General features: G+C 35.7%; 5 protein-coding genes across 5 annotated transcripts in view; 4 read left to right on the top strand and 1 right to left on the bottom strand.

The window, feature by feature from the left end:
• The first annotated feature begins 6 nt into the window (after nucleotides 1–6).
• On the top strand, nucleotides 7–2,170 carry LOC105312130 (two pore calcium channel protein 1-like). The gene is made up of 14 exons (XM_019994511.1): nucleotides 7–25; nucleotides 83–127; nucleotides 171–344; nucleotides 388–460; nucleotides 524–649; nucleotides 698–769; nucleotides 816–911; nucleotides 961–1,070; nucleotides 1,115–1,161; nucleotides 1,210–1,278; nucleotides 1,333–1,432; nucleotides 1,480–1,634; nucleotides 1,705–1,785; nucleotides 1,841–2,170. The coding sequence occupies exons 3-14, from the start codon at nucleotides 254–256 to the stop codon at nucleotides 1,991–1,993; spliced, it is 1,173 nt and encodes a 390-aa protein (XP_019850070.1). The 5' UTR covers nucleotides 7–25; nucleotides 83–127; nucleotides 171–253; the 3' UTR covers nucleotides 1,994–2,170.
• A 58-nt stretch (nucleotides 2,171–2,228) lies between these two features.
• LOC105312129 (two pore calcium channel protein 1-like) lies at nucleotides 2,229–6,454 on the top strand. The gene is made up of 25 exons (XM_019994508.1): nucleotides 2,229–2,584; nucleotides 2,666–2,878; nucleotides 2,926–3,036; nucleotides 3,107–3,240; nucleotides 3,286–3,374; nucleotides 3,442–3,473; nucleotides 3,540–3,598; nucleotides 3,649–3,748; nucleotides 3,798–3,871; nucleotides 3,919–4,019; nucleotides 4,073–4,191; nucleotides 4,242–4,320; nucleotides 4,371–4,415; nucleotides 4,459–4,629; nucleotides 4,679–4,751; nucleotides 4,816–4,941; nucleotides 4,992–5,063; nucleotides 5,186–5,278; nucleotides 5,328–5,431; nucleotides 5,486–5,532; nucleotides 5,576–5,644; nucleotides 5,689–5,779; nucleotides 5,827–5,981; nucleotides 6,028–6,108; nucleotides 6,164–6,454. The coding sequence occupies exons 1-25, from the start codon at nucleotides 2,396–2,398 to the stop codon at nucleotides 6,323–6,325; spliced, it is 2,589 nt and encodes an 862-aa protein (XP_019850067.1). The 5' UTR covers nucleotides 2,229–2,395; the 3' UTR covers nucleotides 6,326–6,454.
• A 25-nt stretch (nucleotides 6,455–6,479) lies between these two features.
• LOC105312128 (two pore calcium channel protein 1-like) lies at nucleotides 6,480–10,801 on the top strand. The gene is made up of 26 exons (XM_019994509.1): nucleotides 6,480–6,687; nucleotides 6,813–7,019; nucleotides 7,073–7,183; nucleotides 7,306–7,436; nucleotides 7,497–7,585; nucleotides 7,636–7,667; nucleotides 7,747–7,805; nucleotides 7,853–7,952; nucleotides 8,014–8,087; nucleotides 8,142–8,242; nucleotides 8,441–8,559; nucleotides 8,615–8,693; nucleotides 8,753–8,797; nucleotides 8,841–8,906; nucleotides 8,956–9,027; nucleotides 9,083–9,155; nucleotides 9,205–9,330; nucleotides 9,381–9,452; nucleotides 9,569–9,661; nucleotides 9,721–9,830; nucleotides 9,885–9,931; nucleotides 9,973–10,041; nucleotides 10,087–10,186; nucleotides 10,243–10,397; nucleotides 10,466–10,546; nucleotides 10,592–10,801. Exons 1-26 carry the CDS (start codon nucleotides 6,538–6,540, stop codon nucleotides 10,745–10,747), a joined length of 2,517 nt encoding a protein of 838 aa, XP_019850068.1. The 5' UTR covers nucleotides 6,480–6,537; the 3' UTR covers nucleotides 10,748–10,801.
• LOC109580921 (uncharacterized) lies at nucleotides 10,700–14,351 on the bottom strand. Its single transcript, XM_019994507.1, has 3 exons — nucleotides 14,167–14,351; nucleotides 13,240–14,096; nucleotides 10,700–12,665 (listed from the first exon to the last, which is right to left on the bottom strand). Exons 2-3 carry the CDS (start codon nucleotides 14,058–14,060, stop codon nucleotides 10,865–10,867), a joined length of 2,622 nt encoding a protein of 873 aa, XP_019850066.1. The 5' UTR covers nucleotides 14,061–14,096; nucleotides 14,167–14,351; the 3' UTR covers nucleotides 10,700–10,864.
• Nucleotides 14,352–14,400: 49 nt separating this feature from the next.
• The window catches only part of LOC100641371 (lissencephaly-1 homolog), a 4,376-nt gene continuing 1,230 nt past the window's right edge, over nucleotides 14,401–17,546 (top strand). Inside the window, exons 1-12 of the mRNA XM_019994510.1 lie at nucleotides 14,401–14,503; nucleotides 14,548–14,703; nucleotides 14,978–15,024; nucleotides 15,422–15,500; nucleotides 15,598–15,672; nucleotides 15,731–15,840; nucleotides 15,890–15,949; nucleotides 15,998–16,034; nucleotides 16,081–16,177; nucleotides 16,595–16,769; nucleotides 16,867–16,963; nucleotides 17,148–17,279. Coding sequence (XP_019850069.1) covers nucleotides 14,689–14,703; nucleotides 14,978–15,024; nucleotides 15,422–15,500; nucleotides 15,598–15,672; nucleotides 15,731–15,840; nucleotides 15,890–15,949; nucleotides 15,998–16,034; nucleotides 16,081–16,177; nucleotides 16,595–16,769; nucleotides 16,867–16,963; nucleotides 17,148–17,279 — 924 coding nt within the window. The 5' untranslated portion in view covers nucleotides 14,401–14,503; nucleotides 14,548–14,688. The remainder of the gene's footprint in view (nucleotides 14,504–14,547; nucleotides 14,704–14,977; nucleotides 15,025–15,421; nucleotides 15,501–15,597; nucleotides 15,673–15,730; nucleotides 15,841–15,889; nucleotides 15,950–15,997; nucleotides 16,035–16,080; nucleotides 16,178–16,594; nucleotides 16,770–16,866; nucleotides 16,964–17,147; nucleotides 17,280–17,546) is intronic.

The raw sequence follows: 17,546 nt of genomic DNA, 5'->3' as shown, positions 1-17,546 counted from the left end.
GAAAAGCTGAAGAGAGCTTTAAAACGTATGCCTGGGCTATTGTTGTTCCCCTTAACTATTCAGTTTATTTTTTATCATACAGTTCTTCATTTGTTTGTGAATCACAGGTTCTTTGATACACTCATAAGTGAGTGTGTGATTTTAATGTCATTTATCATTTCTTTCATTAGCTCTGGTTGTCTTGGCCAATCTCCTGTATCTCATTATCTACATCATAGTCCATGTGGACCGTTGTAATGCTCAAAACAATGCAATGACTCTAGAGGACTTCAGAAAATTAGACATCAACCAGTACTTCTGTTCAGCAAGGCTAGGAATAGCTGGTTCATTTATTTTTAACTTTAGTAAGTTAAAGCACATTAAAGTTTTATAAGATTCTTTCAATAGTTTATTTAATTGAAGTGAATTTAAAGCTATTTCTTAATGGACCAGTGAAATACTTTAGAAAATGGGCAAACTGGTATAAAAACAATCTATAATTATCCTAATAGGCTAGTTATGTATTTTCAATCTTCATTTATAGGGTTGATTATATTCTTGTGGTTGGTTGTTTTATCTCCCTATGCATTGAGATAGGACTCGTTCAAAATGATGCTGGCAATTCAAATTTTAGATACATAGCTATGATACGCCCACTCAAATTATTAAGGTAAAAGTGTGGTGAAAATTACTGATCAACTTATATTTTGTATAAAAGATTGCTTCGTTTAAAAAAGAACTATTTCTTTTTGATCCGCATACTAATAGTACTTTCAGCAAGAATGGCAAGGTAAAATTGACTTTTAAATTATAAAAAAAATTCTTATTATACATAGTGTCTTTATCCTTTTAATGATTGTGTTCTACTCATTCTCAATTATTGGCATGGAAGTTTTCACTGGTAGAAATAATACTGTCTATCCAGGTTGCTGGTAAGTGACCTTAAGAAATTATTAATTATTGTACTGTCTTCTATTATAGCAAAAATGCAGAATTCGGTGTTGGTGAGTATTATGAAAATAACGGTTCAAGGCCTGATGATGCTCACTTGTACTGGCTCAACAATTTCACAACACTTTACAGCAGCTATGGTATACAACAAAGCATGCTTTTAGTTTTAATTCTCTTTATACAGTGACACTATATGAAGAGATGGTTGTTAATAATTGGTTCATTCAAATGGTAGAGTACAACTGATATTACTACTCTTGATTATCATTGGATTTGTAGGAAGGATTTGTATCGACTACTAGTGAAGCAGCCAGACTGTATTTCATTTTATTCTGGATGATAAGCACAGTAGGCTAGCTAACATCTCTCAATATAAACTTTTTGCTATCATCTAAATTATAGCTTGTTGTCAATATTGCCATAGTCTACATTGTTGATGCTTTTGAATCTGGTATATTAGCATTGAAGGCTAGTAAAAAAAATGAAGAAATACCATCAGGAGGTATAGTAATGATAAATGGTTCACTTATTGTAGCAACTTCAATCTAGAATTGAAAAGAGTAACAAAAATATTACTGAAAAGCTCTGAAGTTAGAATCTTATCGAATGTCATCCATTTAAAAGCTGTATATGAACTTGGGAAAGGCTTTTCAATTAACAGATGGATCAGAAAACATTATGATATTCCTGCTAGAACAATAGAGGTAAAACTAATAATAATTATCTACTCTTGATAATAACTATATGACACCATCCCTTTGCCCACATGAGCAGTTGTATGGAGGTGAGTTTAGAGGAAAAAGAATAATGACAAATGATGACCTTCGAACTATCATTTATGAAGGAGAAATAGAAGTAAGAAAATTTCTGCATTGTTTTGTTGTATCAATGTGTTTAATGCTCCATGGAGGAATGGAAGAAGAAATTTGATGAAGAGCGTGCATTGCTAGTGTTAAAACAAAAAGGAGGTAACATAGCAATTCACAAGGAGACTCCACGTGAACATGCAAAGAGAATAATTCTCACGGTAGCCAAGCAACTTTTCTATTATTTACTAGGATGAAGAATACTAAATTTATTGTGTGTATATGACAGTATGTGTGTGTACAAATACACATTATGATGAAATTTTAATTACATGTTTGGGTTAATCAACATAATAATAATAATAATAATAATAATAATAGTAATAATAATAATAATAATAACTTTTTCTCTTACTATCTCATCAATCTCTCAAGATCAATCAGACCTCATTAATATTATTAAAATGAAATATGCATTGCTAACTTACAATCTCTAACTGTGTTCTCCAGTCCTCTTGTTCTATTATTCAAGAAGTATATCAAAGTTACAGATCCACTACAGCTTACATATTTTACAGTTTATTCAATGGATCTGCCCCCAGAAACACAACAGCACCACATTACCAGTATTGCTGCTGCTGCTGTTGACTAGCCCAATCATGTCCTCAGCCCAAGAAGGAGACACAGTATTCACAAGCTATGGGGCAGTGGAAGAGAAGAAACTAGAAGCTGAATCAGACATTGATAAACCAGATGCCATTACCTTGCCCCCACTTGCTGCTAGTCCTATAAACTCTCTTGATGATGTCAACCAAGAAGATAGCTATCACCCCAGCCTTAACCACAAAGTATGCTTGTGTACACTATTTTTCTTTCAATTTAATTGCATTAAAGCAGTATAATAATGATCTTAAGCATACTTATTGTAGAAAGCTGCTTTGCTGATAAAAGAGGGCAAGGACAATGAGAAATTTGAGTTACTGCCAGAGAATAAGAGATCATGGATAGCATACAGGATACTCCACAATCCTTTCTATTACTGGCTTGCACTGATACTAGCTGTAGCTCTTATGCTACTGGCATTCTTGGAAGAACCATCAGCTAGATCTGAACTGGATGAGAAAAACAAAGGGAAACGAATTGTTCGTATTTATTTTTGTGATGTGTGCCTAATTCTTTTCATAACTAGGGTCACTTAGTTACTGAGTTGGCAATTCTTACATTTTTTGCTGTTCAGTTATTGTTGCGTTTTTTATGGCTGGGACCAAAGCTGTTTTTTAAAGGAAGATCAACAGTTGTTGTAGGTTAAATTGCTTATAATGATACTATAAACAGTGGTTGTGTACAATTTCATCACCCGCTCATATTAGGCTATCGTAATAATAGTGATGACTCTTGAAATAATTGTTTTGTTTGCTAAGCCAACTGATCGGCATGTGAGGATTATGAGAGCACTGCGACCTTTCTTTCTCCTTGATACTTACCTCATGTATGGAGTGAGAAGGTAAAAAGAAACAAAGTTTTGTGGATCATTCATGGAATACTGTAGAGTTGTGCGACAGATATTTCAATGTCTCAAGTACATTATTGATGTAATGCTGGTCCTTTTCTTTCTTGTTGCAGTTTTTGCTTTAGTTGGTAAGATATGCACACATGATCAATACTCAGTATTAATTCATTACTTTATTATTATTATTATTATTAGGATATTTTCTCTTTAAAAACATAAATCCTACGGTCAGTCACTTAATATAAATTTTTGATATAAATGATAATCATAATAATTATTACTAAATTTTTTAGTATTTTAGAACTTTAGAATTAAGCATAGTTAGTATGATTGTGACTCTCACAACAGCAAAGTAAACTCTTATTAACTATTATTAAAATAGTATTTATTATTTTGCCATAGCCATCCAGATGTTTTCATGGAAGCATACAAAAAAAGTGATTTTGCTCCAATATTTTTCATGATATACATGTTTGTGACTTTCTATTACTTCAGCAATGTTGTGAGTTTTTGCAATGCTTATATATTCTTGATGTCAATTATACATGCAGTTATTGGCTGTGTTGTTTGCTAAATTTAAAAGTGCTGAAAAGAAAAAGTATAAAAAACTTTATCTCCACAAAAGGTAATGGTTCTATGCTAAATATTAATTTTAATCCAGTTTTAACACAGAGAGGCACTGCATAGAGCATTTGATCTTCTGAAGAATGACAATGACAATATCATATTTTCTGATTTTTTGTTATTCATGAAGAAGTATAATCCTAGAACTTGTAAGCCATTAGACTAAATCACACTCCTTTTATAATCTATGTCTTTTACATAGCACCTTATCAAACAATGTGCTTATTTAAAGCACTTCAGAAATGCAATGGAGTTGAGGGTTGCCTCAGTTTAGAAGAATTTTCAAGTTTTTATGAATATGAGAACATGAAATGGGAGCTGGTAATAATACCAATATTGTTACATTTAATTTTCAATTAACTATATGCTAGATACATAAGACTGGTCGGATTGTTGCTTGGTATGAAATACTGAATGAAACTCCAAAAAAGCTAAAGAGAGCTTTAAAATGTATACCTATAGGCTAATGTTGTCTAATACATTAATTTTTTATCTTCTAGTACTTCATTTCATTGTGAATCATTGGCTCTTTGATATAGTTATGGGTAAGCATGTGATTTTAGTATCATTTATTATTTCTTTCATTAGCTCTAATTGTCTTGGCCAACCTCTTGTATCTCATTATCTACATCATACTATATGTAGACAATAATAATGCTCAAAATAATACAATGAATGATAATTGCACAGAAAAAGAAAATAAAGATTACTTTTGTTCAGCAAGGCTAGGAATAGCTGGTTCATTTATTTTTAACTCTAGTAAGTTAAAATACAGTTGAGTTGGTATAATATTCTCTTATAAAAATAGTTTATTTAGTTGAAGTAAATTTGAAGCTGTTCCTTAATGGACCAGTGAAATACTTCAGGAAATGGGCAAACTGGTATGAAGACAAGCTATAATTATCCTAATAGCATAGGCTTAGTATTTTCAATCTTCATTCTTAGGGTTGATTATATTCTTGTGGTTGGTAGCTTTATCTTCCTATGCATTGAGATAGGACTCATTCAAAATGATGCAGACAGTCCAAGTTTCAGATACATTGCCATAATACGCCCACTCAAATTATTAAGGTTTGTTAAACTACATGAAATGTGAGTATTGATCATCTTGGCATGTGTAGGTTGCTCCGTCTTAAAAAGAATTATTTCTTTTTGATTCGTATATTAATAGTACTGGCATCAAGAATGACAAGGTGAGGATACCTCCTTGTTATTGCTGCTATAACAATGCACACACAAATATATTAACTTATTTGTGGGTAAAAACTAGGGCATACTATTATTAATTCTTTTGATGATCGCTCCCAATTTGTAGTGTCCTCATCTTGCTTATGATTGTAATTTACTTCTTCTCAATAATCGGCATGGAGGTGTTCACTGGAAATAATGCTGTACGTGCAGGTTGCTGGTTAGTTTATGAAACAAGTAGAAATAAACCTGTTCCTTTTATTCACTAGTGCAAATGCAGAATTTAATGTTGGTGTTTATTATGACAATTCGACATTATATGATCCTGGCTTGTACTATTTGAATAACTTTAACACTCTTGGTCGTAGCTTTGGTAAGTTTATGTGCAATAATCAACATTGTATTCTTTGTACATTCCATTATACAGTGACACTGTATGAAGAGATGGTTGTTAATAATTGGTTCATTCAAATGGTACAGTACAACTGATATACATTATAAAGCATTGGATTTATAGGAAGGATTTGTATCAACTACTGGTAAAGCAGCAAGATTGTATTTCATTTTATTCTGGATGGTGACAACAGTAAGAATTCATTACAATAAGTACCAATAATCATTTAAATACAGCTTGTGGTCAATATTGCCATAGTCTACATTGTTGATGCTTTTGTTAATGCATTGAAGGCTAGCAAAATGAATGAAGAAATATCATCAGGAGGTACAATAATGATAAATTGTCCACTTACTCTAGCAGCTTAAATCCAGAATTAAAAAGAGTAATTAAAATATCACTGACGAGGTCTGAGATTAGAACTTTATCGAATGTCATCCATTTGAAAGCTATATATGAAGTTAGGAAAAGGTTTTCCATTTACAGGTGGATCAGAAAACATTACGATATTCCTGCCAGAACAATAGAAGTAAAACTAATAATAACTATGATGTTATTCCTTTGCTCACTTGCAGTTGTATGGAGGTGAGTTTAGAGGAAAGAGAATGATGACAGATGATGATCTTCGAACTATCATCTACAAAGGAGACATAGAAGTAAGGAAATTCCTACATGATTGTGTTGTATCAATGTCTTTAATGCTCCATGGAGGAATGGAAGGAGAAATTTGATGAAGAGCGTGCAATGCTAGTGTCAAAACAAAAAGGAGACAGCATAGCAATTCACAAGGAGACTCCACGTGAACATGCAAAGAGAATGATTCTCATGCTAGCTGAGAAAATGAAGCAACTTTTCTTTTATTTACTAGGATGAAGAATACTACTACATTTATTGTGTGTATATGACAGTATGTGTGTGTACAAATACACATGATGTGTGCAAATATTCATAGTTATTTTTGGAATTATATTCATTGTGCCAAACAAGATGCTGTTATTGGAATTGAATTGAAGGCTTGAGCCCCACCCATAGACTGCTTACCTCTTTGTGAACTAAAGATCTAGATCTAATTCTAGCTGGTCACTATGGATTCTGATGATTGTGGCATCATAGAGCTGTCTATTCGTAATCATCAAAGAGACGAGGATAACGGTGAAGGAGACCTTGCTTCTGGCTACAGCTCAATGGAAGAGAGCGAAGTAGCTGAAAGCAAAGGATCAACTAAAGAATACAAGGTTGTTTTGCTTTAGCCTCGTGTCATCAGATAGATTTAGGTTCACCCTCCCAAACAATCTGATTGACAGCAAGACTATTTTTATAGTTTCCTTTGACTAAGCTATGTTACCTTTGTTTACTGCAGAAAGCTGCTCTGATAGTTAAGGAAGGAAGAGACCACGAGAAATTTGATTCTCTCCCGGAAAAAAAAAGAGCATGGATAGCATACAGAATACTCCACAATCCCCTCTATTACTGGCTTGCACTGATACTAGCTGTAGCTATCATGCTACTGGCTATATTAGAAGAGCCATCAACACAGACACAGAAAACAGAGAGATCAGATAAGGCCGTAAGTACTGCAGCAAGTGACTGATCTAATGTTGATATTCAATGTTGCAATAGGTGCATCTATTGTCAGAGGTGTTTCTCTTATCTTTTTTCACTACAAATCTCATCTTACGATTCTTATGGCTCGGCCCTAAATTGTTTTTCCGAAGCCGGGCAACGATTATGGTATACGTTTGTCATTTCAAAGTTTATACTGACATAAAATATTAGTTCAATGTTGATGTAAAAGCACACTCCTGTATCATAAATCATCTTAACCTTTCCTGCATACACAAACATATTCATAGTGTATCATATTGACAATCATGTACCTTGAGATCTTTGTGATTCTCGTCACAAACAGTCGTCACATACGAATCACGAGGTCCCTGCGTCCATTTATCCTTCTTGACTCTTATCTGATGTATGGTGTTCGCAGGTACGACAGTGAAAAGCAAGCTTTTTGACTAAGACTATTTTCACTTTTAAATCTGCTTAGGGTCTTAAGACAAATCTTCTTATGCCTGAAGTACATTATTGATGTAATGCTTGCATTATTCTTCCTTGTTACTGTATTCTCATTAGTTGGTGAGGATAGAAAAACTGAGTATACATTTTAAATGACATAACATTTGTAGGTTACTTCCTATTCACTAATATCAATCCTACAGTAAGTCCATATACAGCAACAGAATGAATTCAGAGTTCAATACACACAGTTCAATTTGTATTTCTATTATATTTTGTAGTATTTTCATACACTAAAGGACAGTATAGTGAGCATGATCATTACTCTAACTACCGCAAAGTAAATACTTTTGTACATTTTTTACTTGTCTATGCATGTACATGCAGCCATCCAGATGTATTTATGGAGTCATATCTAAGAAGTGAATTTGCTCCAATATTTTTCATGATGTACATGTTTGTGACTTTCTATTACTTCAATAATGTTGTAAGTGTGTTTGTTTATTTTGATCTTTTGGGAGGAATAAACAATAACATCAACATCGTAGCTGCTTGCTGTTGTTTTTGCCAAATTCAAAAGTGTTGAGAAGAGGAAGTTCAAGAAAATATTACTACACAAACGGTGAATTGTACATTATAACTCTTTCTCTTTCATTGAATGTGGTATTGATAATAGTGAGGCACTGTTTAGAGCCTTTGATCTTCTCAAGAGTAAAAATGATGTTATTGTCTTCACTGATTTTCTGCAATTTATGAAAAAGTATAATCCATGGATGGGTAAGTGGTATAGATGCATACATTGTACATTTCAGTGTTTAAATGGGAGTTAGAGTTTAAGTAAAATACTAAGTAAAGTTTAAGTGCACAGTTCAAGGTCAAAAGCACATTGGTTTACACAACTGCATGTTAGTATACTGTTGCTAATACTTATTGGTCAGGTTTATTACAATAGTTATTTTTAAATTTATATTTTAGCTCCTTATGAAACAATGTGCCTTTTCAAAATACTTCAGACTTCCGATGAATCTGATGATTGTCTCACTTGGGAGGACTTTTCAAACTTTTATGACTACGTGAACATGAAATGGGAACTGGTGAGTAATCTTTATGTGATGCATAAACTAATCCTGTTTATAATAACAATTTAAGATACACAAGACTGGTGCCATTGTCACTTGGTATGAGAAGATAGAAAGAATACCATTAAACATGAAAATTATCTTATACAGTAAGGTTTTATAAAAATAATGTAATGACTGACAAGTCATAATTGTTTCTTATTCAAAGATATTCATTTCGTGGTGAAGCATTGGCTCTTTGACACTTTAATTAGTAAGAAATATTAGCTTAAGCTTTTAATTGTCTCCTTTTATAGCTGTAATTGTATTGGCTAATCTGTTCTACATCATCACATTTATAATAGTACATGAGAAGTCATGTGGTATGTGGAGGCACATCATGTAATAATGATCCACTTTGCCTTTTTGTAGATGATGATGTTGGAAGTGATCAGTTCTGTTCAGCAAGGCTAGGAATAGCCGGTTCATTTGTCTTTAACTTTAGTAAGTTAAAATACAGTTAGTTAATATGATATTCTTCCATATATATATACAATAGTTTACTTAGTTGAAGTAAATTTGAAGTTGTTCCTCAATGGACCAGTGAAATACTTCAGGAAATGGGCAAACTGGTACACTCTAGTAATCAATTAAAACACTCCCTAACCTAATAATCCACAGGGTTGACTATATTCTTGTGGTTGGTAGCTTTATCTGCCTATGCATTGAGATAGGACTCATTCAGAATGATGCAGACAGTCCAAGTTTCAGATATGTAGCCATGATACGCCCACTCAAATTATTAAGGTGTGTTAAACTACATGAAATGTGAGTATTGATCATCTTGGCATGTGTAGATTGCTCCGTCTTAAAAAGAATTATTTCTTTTTGATTCGTATATTAATAGTACTGGCATCAAGAATGACAAGGTGAGGATACCTTCTTGTTATTGTTGCTATAACAATGCACACACAAATATATTAACTTGGGTAAAACTAGGGATTTACTATTATTAATTTTTTTCATGATCACTCCCAATTTGTAGTGTCCTCATCTTGCTTATCGTTGTATTTTATTTCTTTTCAATAATCGGTATGGAGGTGTTTACAGGAGATAACGCTGTATATCCAGGTTGCTGGTTAGTTTATAAAAAGAGTAAAAATTCTATGCATAAATAATGTTCTATTTATTTGCTAGCGTAAATGCATCATTTGGTGTTGGTGTCTATTACTCTAATAATGGGTCGACGTTAGATAATCCTGACTTGTACTGGTTGAATAATTTTAACACTCTTGGTCGTAGCTTTGGTAAGTTTATGTGCAATAATCAACATTGTATTCTCTGTGTATTCCATTATACAGTGACACTATATGAAGAAATGGTTGTTAATAATTGGTTCATTCAAATGGTACAGCACAACTGATATACATTAAAGCATTAGATTTATAGGAAGGATTTGTATCGACTGCTGGTGAAGCAGCAAGATTGTATTTCATTTTATTCTGGATGGTGACAACAGTAAGAATTCATTACAATAACTTTCAATAATCATCTAAATTATAGCTTGTGGTCAATATTGCCATAGTCTACATTGTTGATGCATTTGAGTCTGGTATATTAGCATTGAAAGCTAGTGAAAGTGATGATGAAACACCAGCAGGAGGTATCATTGCATTATTAACATTATGTTATTGATAATCCACTATCTACCATTTATAGAAATGAAGAGAATTAATAAAGTCATAATGACTAGTGTAGAGATGGACCAGTTGGCCAGTGTCATTCATGAGCAGGTTATGTACGATTCAAGGAAAGGATTCACAATCAACAGATGGATCAGAAAACACTATGACATACCAGTCAGGACTATTGAAGTAACTGTCATTTATATAACCATACCATACAGTTGTTCACTTTATGAATGTGATATCTTTTTCTTCAGATGTACAAAGGAGAGTTCAGAGGTAAGAGAATGATGACCAATGATGATTTAAGAGGAATAATCTATGAAGGAGAAATAGAAGTATTGTAATCATTAATTGAACTTAAATTACTTCTTTTTTCCAAGGGATGGAAGAAAGCATATGATGAGTATCGTGCCACAAGAGAACTAAACTCCAAACCAAGGACAGATCACAAAGCTACAGCAGGTGAAATGATGAAAGAAGGTTTACAGTTTACATGGCAAAAAACAAAGAAACTATTTATTTATATTTTACGCTAAAACAACAAATATTACAACAAAAAAGGAAGTAGAGAACATTATTTATATGAATATTCTTAATAAAGCTATTTTTAAATTTGTAATTATTATTTATAAATTAAATTAATAATTTATAGTTTATGCAATATCTGATATCTGTTGCAGTCTCTGCTGTATTTTACCAGCCTCTCGTCTCAATTCTCTGCTTTTCTCATCATCACCAAGCAACACGTGTACTATACTTAAAACATTAAGAGTCCGTACCACTTCGGGGTGATCATCACCATGTATTCCACGCTGAGCCACTGAGGCTAAGTCGAGATATCGCTTAGCAGAGATCAGATCACCTGTAGAAATGTAAGCATGGCCAAGATCAGTGACTGTAGTGGCTACAAGTCTACGCTGCTTTTTTGGTACTTCACCGTTCGATGGTAGAGTCTGGAAGAGCCCAAGGGCTTTTTCAAGAGTATCACGACATTTTTCTCGCTCTTCAAGACTAGCAAGGACTAGTCCAAGTGTAGCTAGAGAGAAAGCATAGTCCATACTATCAGAGAAAGAGAGAGAGGAGGGAGTGAAAGAAGAAGTAGGAAAAGAGGATGAAGAGAGAGATGAGAGTGGTGATCTGTTCAGGGAAGATGATTCATACATTCCCACTGCAGTTAGAAGCAACTCCTCAGCTTTCTTGTAATGGCCATTATAATAATGCAACTCTGCTAGAGAAGTCAAGGCAGAGGCTATTGCATAATCCTTGCTTCCAAAAACCTCCTTCATCTTTTGAACCAAGTCATTATACTTATTAATGTAAAGAGTCTTATCTGATGATAAAGCTGAATCAATGGATAGTAGACTAGCCTCAGTCCATAAACAATCTCGCTTACTCAGCACTCCTTCGTTAGACGATAATAAAACTAGGTGTGGTCTGAGGTATCGTCTTAGAGCAATATCAGAAGGATCCCGACTTAGGTACTTTAACTCGCTACGTAAAGCACTCAGGAAGCGGTGGTTATGAGAGATATTGTGAATGTAGTCAGAGTAAGATTTCACGTGAGGAGAGGGAGGCGGCTTATTGCCCCATTCCTTTTCAGCCTGCACACTGCTTGACTCCAAGCCGGGGAGGGAACGATGAAAACTCGACAGCGAAGACTGAGAGTCAAACGATCGAAACCTCTTAAACCAAGCAGACTCATTCCAGCGCTGCTCTTCAGTCAGCAAATGTTCTTTCTCAATTTTTGGTGCCGTGTACGCCAAGAAATGATTATCAACGTGATCCTTCAGACCAGGAGAAAATGATAAGAGTTCAACTCCATAATGAGTGTGGGCGTGAACAAAAGGGGAGAGACGTAGAGAAGTGAGAGGGTCTGGAAGAGCTTGGGAAGGAGGCAAGGGAGGGGGAGAGGGCGGAGGCCAACCAGTCATCTGTGTCAGCTTATCTTTAACTGCCGATAAGTAAGATTGAGAGGGTGGAGAGATGGGAGGGGCAGTGGGTGTGTCTTCAAGGATCGAAGCAGAACCGGGAGTCAAAGGTAATCGATAAAAGGGATTATTAAGGTGCTCTTTAATTAGAGATATAGGAACAGGCCGATCCAGATCACAGAGAGAAAGGAAATCAATCGAATGTAAGAAATAATTATCGCACGAGGACAAAGCTCCAATATATAACCGGGTGACATTCCCAGTCATGTGATCATCATGACCAGTCACATGATTGTCACATGACTTAATCATATCAATATACTGACTCAGCAAATTATCGCGTATTTCCCCCTCGTGATGACTGCAGAAATATTCATACATGCGAAGAGTGAGGGCAGCGAGTGATATTAAATAAGGATTAGAGCGGAGAAGGTTGGAGGTGAGGTCTTGTACTTGTTCTTTTGGATACTTCTGCTCACTGGCCGATAGTTTATAGAACAATTCTTCAGTTTGAGTTTCTGTGAGTCTAAGGAAATAAAGTAAATGTTTAAGGCATGCTTGATCACATATGTATTCAATGCATACAAGTAATGTATCAGAAAAGGTATAAAAATGGAGAATTTTCTCCTTTTATATTTTTGGCAATTTTTGACTGAGTACCCTGTACTATAGTACAGGGACTTTGGCCCGATTTTGGAGCAACTTTAAAAATTCGTAAAAAATCCAATTTCGATCGGAATCAGTTCAAATTTTCTACACAACATAAGTACATGTATATGCATCAGAAAAAATTATTAAAATGAAGAATTCTCTCTTTTTCAATTTTGGCAAAATTTGGCCTGAGACCATGTACTATAGTACAGGGACTTTGGCCCAATTTTTGAGCAACTTTAAAAATTCGTAAAAAAAATCCAATTTCAATTGTAATCAGTTCAAATTTTCTACACAACATAAGTACATGTATATGCATCAGAAAAAGTTATTAAAATGGAGAATTCTCTCCTTGTGATTTTTGTTGAAAATTCCTTGTACTATAATACAGGGTCTTCAAGCATTATGATGAGCATTTTAGAAAGCATTAGAACTATATGTAGCTTTACCCTTTTTCAAGTGAGATAGTTTTCTGATGTCCAGAAAATAATCCGGACACTTCACCACTCCTAGCAGTAACTAGCAAATACCCTTTACGATGTGTCCTCCCATTACTGGTGCTGCTACTAATTAACTCTCTAATCAAAGGGGCTGTCTCGCTATTAACCCCATCAATAATGAGCAGCCACCTTGCTTTCTGCTCTCCCAACTTTCGAAGAAGAGAGGACAAATGAGACGATAGAGAGTCTCCTGATTCCGAAGACGTCACACCTAAAGACCCAACAGCATATCGGGCGGAGTCCCCAAGTGAACGGGTCCCAGATGCATCTAAATGAATAACAATCGGCTTGGACGACTCTTTCTTTGAAAAACGAGGTAAACTAACTTCAACAAATTTTGACACAAACTGATTCGTCAGTTCAGTTTTTCCACTTCCTACCAGACCAGTTACTATAACAACAGAGGGTTTGGTGCTTACAAGAGTGGGAACGGAAGCTAGGAGAGATGATAGCTCGTTCTCGCGAGCTATGGTTGGATGAGAAACAGATGGTGGTAGGATGGCCACCTGAGGTTTAACCTTCTTAGCTTCTTTAGGTATAAATGCTTCGATAATGAGCAGAACTGTGAGGACTGTACCACCAAAAATAACTGACACACGAGCAAAAGGATCGTTTCTAAAATAGCGAGCGATTCTTTTAAAAGGATTACGAGTTGGGGGTGGAGTAATGGGAGGGGTTTCGTATAATACTGGAGAGCGATGGAGCGAACGACAAAATTTAAAAACACTGCATCTATTTGAGTGCCTTAGATAACAATAAATACTACTCATTGCTTTGGTAGCTGAAGGTTTCCCTCTTTAGCTAACCTGCAAAAAAATATTGTAAGCCACGCCCATACTAATTAACTGCACTTAACCACACCCCTCATTAACGTACTTCTTGTTGGTCGAGCAAAGGTTTTGAAATTCAAGCCACTCTTTCTCACACTTTTCCTTCTTCCAGTTATTCTTCTCCAGGCAAGCCTGAAGCGCCTTATATTCGCAAGCAGTTTCTAGTTTTACTGGCTCAGACTTCTCCATTCACAAATCTGCCATGTGGGTGATGGGGCGGGGAGAGCTACTGCGCATGCGCACGAAATCGGTTAACAAAGGGGATCACATGAGCGCGGTAAAATGGCGACCGCCCGATACTGGTAAAGTGGGACTGCCCTGTAGTCGTTAGAGAGAGACCACAGAGGTTTAAAGACAAGGTAGATATTGTTTCAGAGAAGAAGGTAGAGTAAGGCCACGTACAGGCTCTTAACTCCTTCGCCTATAGTTTTCTAGCTGCCACAATCACCCAAGGCACTTTACTAAGATAGGGTATTGTCTCTCACTCTCTCTCCTCTTCTCCACCTGGGGAGCTCACGTGACTCTCTCCAGTCCTCAATTAGTTCTTAGTAGATGATTTTAACTCGTTATGTCAGCGTATCAAGTAAGTTTGGTTTTTAAAAGTCTTTAGAAGTTTACATAATGAGGGGTATTGTGTATATATTATGTAGTATCGTTTGTATTTTCCTTATTTGGGGGTAGTTATTATCTTTATGGGGATTTAAGGCTTTAAGCTATTACCCATTAATTATCGCTCGTTAAATGGAATTAATTTATTTATTAATTTGTGTCCCTTTCTCCCTCCCTCCCCCCTCTCTCCCTCCCTCCCTCCCTCTCTCTCCCTCCCTCCCTCTCCCTCTCTCTCTTTCTTTCCTTAGGACTCAAGAGGGAAGGCCTTACTATCAACAAGGCAAAGAGAAGAACTGTAAGTCTTTTAATGTCTCTACATGTACATGTACATACACTGTGTATGTGACCTCAGTTTGTGTGTGTTCATATGAAGTTTGTTGCAATTACTGTTTGGTGGCCCTTACTTTCCTTATATGGCCTTGTCAAGTTTGTTTATATCATCCATTTATTTATTTGTTTTATTATTGTCTGGTTCATAGTTATGATCAGCCATTTAGTTTTGGCTGTTGATCCATTGGTAAATAGCAGCTAATAATGATATCATTAATAATATACAGTATATATAATGGAGGAAGGGATGGTTGGCATGTTTGTGTTTTATTGTGTAAATTTTTTTCATCTCCTCTGTTGCTTCCTTGCCTGATTTATTAATAATTATTATCTATATTTGTTTATTTTATTTATTTATTCAGACATCATGCTATAGCTGACTACTTGCTGTCTCAAGGTCTTACAGAATCAGCGGAATCATTTAAAAAAGAAACTGATTTAGTAAGAGAGAGAGAGAGAGAGAGAGAGAGAGAGAGAGAGAGGGAGGGAGGGAGGGAGGAAGAGAGAAGTAATAATTTTTCTATTCATTTCTTAATAGAAAGACCCTGGTAATTCAAAGTATAATGGCTTACTAGAGAAGAAATGGACATCAATAATTCGTCTACAGAAGAAGGTGCGTTTGTGCAATCGTTTAATTAGTAGGCGGGGCTTATTTGGTTGGTACTTTACAGGTAATGGATTTAGAGACGAAATTGAGTGAAGTCCAGCGAGAGGTCGTAGAAGGCGGAGCCACGAGAAAGTCAAGATCGGCAGCCGATTGGATCCCCAGACCACCCGAAAAGTAACCCCAATTAATGCCTGCCACACCTATTCTAATTAATGCCCATCAGATTTGAGTTGAGTGGTCATCGAGCAACGATCACTACAGTGTTATTTCATCCTCAGTACAGGTGGGTGTGGTCACTAGTTATTAATATTTATTAATTACACATACGCAGTGTTGTGGCATCAGCTTCGGAGGATGCAACGATTAAGGTATGAGTGTTGTTTTGTAACCACACCCACTGACTCCGCCCAACAGATATGGGACTACGAGACGGGGGACCACGAGAGATCGTTGAAAGGTCACACAGATGCTGTACAGGACTTGGCTTTCGACCACACAGGGAAAGTTCTTGGTAAGGCCCAGCCCTAACTAATCAAGGAAGGTTTAGAGCCGTCACACAAACATGAATTACATGTACATGAGCAGCTTGACCTTTTTATGTAGATAACATTTTGAATGATGTTTTGAGTTGACACAGAATTGACCAATTTTTTAAAATCCCCATTATACATGTATGTCGCAATCCTACACTTTCCTTAAGTTATGATATAGCTAGAAAATTTGGAATGCTAAAATTTGGCGGATTGACTCTAAGAGGTTTGGAGGTTAAAATTTCGGCGAAATTTTAACTCTATGTATGCTTCTATGGAGCCTTATCAAACTGGAGACTAACAGTTTGGTTAATGGACCTCAATTTGCCAAAGTTTTACTCCACCAAATTTTCTAGCTAATACGGTATGTGACTTTTTTACTTGGCTCCGCCCTTTAGCATCCTGTTCTGCCGATATGTCCATTCGACTCTGGGACTTCACTACTTTCACTTGTACAAAGACTCTTCAGGGCCATGATCATAATATATCGTCGATAGTTTTTATGCCTTCGGGAGACTTTCTTATATCGGCCTCTCGTGACAAAACCCTCAAAATGTGGGAAGTAGCTACAGGGTGAGTGGTGTAAGGATTTTATTCCTATTTTATTTTTTCTTTATTTCTTTTTATTTTGTCCTTATTTTATTTATCTGTTTTTCTTCTTTCCTTGCAGTTATTGTGTTAAAACTTATACTGGACACAGAGAGTGGGTCCGGTGTGTTAGAGTAAGTCCTGATGGCTCGTTACTGGCATCTTGCTCTAATGACCAGGTGAGAACCAGAGAGAGGGAGGGAGAGAGAGAGAGAGGGGGGGAGGGAGGGAGAGAGAGAGAGAGGGGGGGAGGGAGGGAGAAAGAGAGAAAAGGACACAGGGAAAGAGAGAGAGGGAGCAGAAGAATAAAGAAGCAGTGACATTACACTTAAATGTTTAATTATTACTTAATTTCTCTTTTAGTCGATTCGTGTTTGGGTAGCCTCCACCAGGGAATGCAAGGCTGAGCTCAGGGGACACGAACACGTCGTAGAGTGTGTTGCGTGGGCTAATGATGCTTCCCTCACACAAGTGGCCGATGCTGTAGGTATACAGGTTAGCTTTCACTTTCAAGATTGACATGTTGATTTGATATCTATCGGAATTATTTGTGATAGTATTGTTTGTGATAGTAACCTTATCTGTGATTTGTGGCAGTTGCTTTATGAACTTGAATAGTGTGTCTTTGCCGTAACAGTGACTTTTAATTAATTCTTTTCCTTAATTACATCATATGATGATGATAATAATAATAATAATAATAATAATGACAATAATTATAATAAATTCCAACATCCACTGGGTGTTTAAAATGCAAAAAAT

Source organism: Amphimedon queenslandica, unplaced genomic scaffold, assembly GCF_000090795.2.
Source record: "Amphimedon queenslandica unplaced genomic scaffold, v1.1 AMPQUscaffold_13471, whole genome shotgun sequence".
Lineage (NCBI taxonomy): Eukaryota > Metazoa > Porifera > Demospongiae > Haplosclerida > Niphatidae > Amphimedon > Amphimedon queenslandica.
The sequence above is the reverse complement of the archived record's forward strand: the minus strand, read 5'-3'. Positions and strand labels throughout refer to the sequence as shown.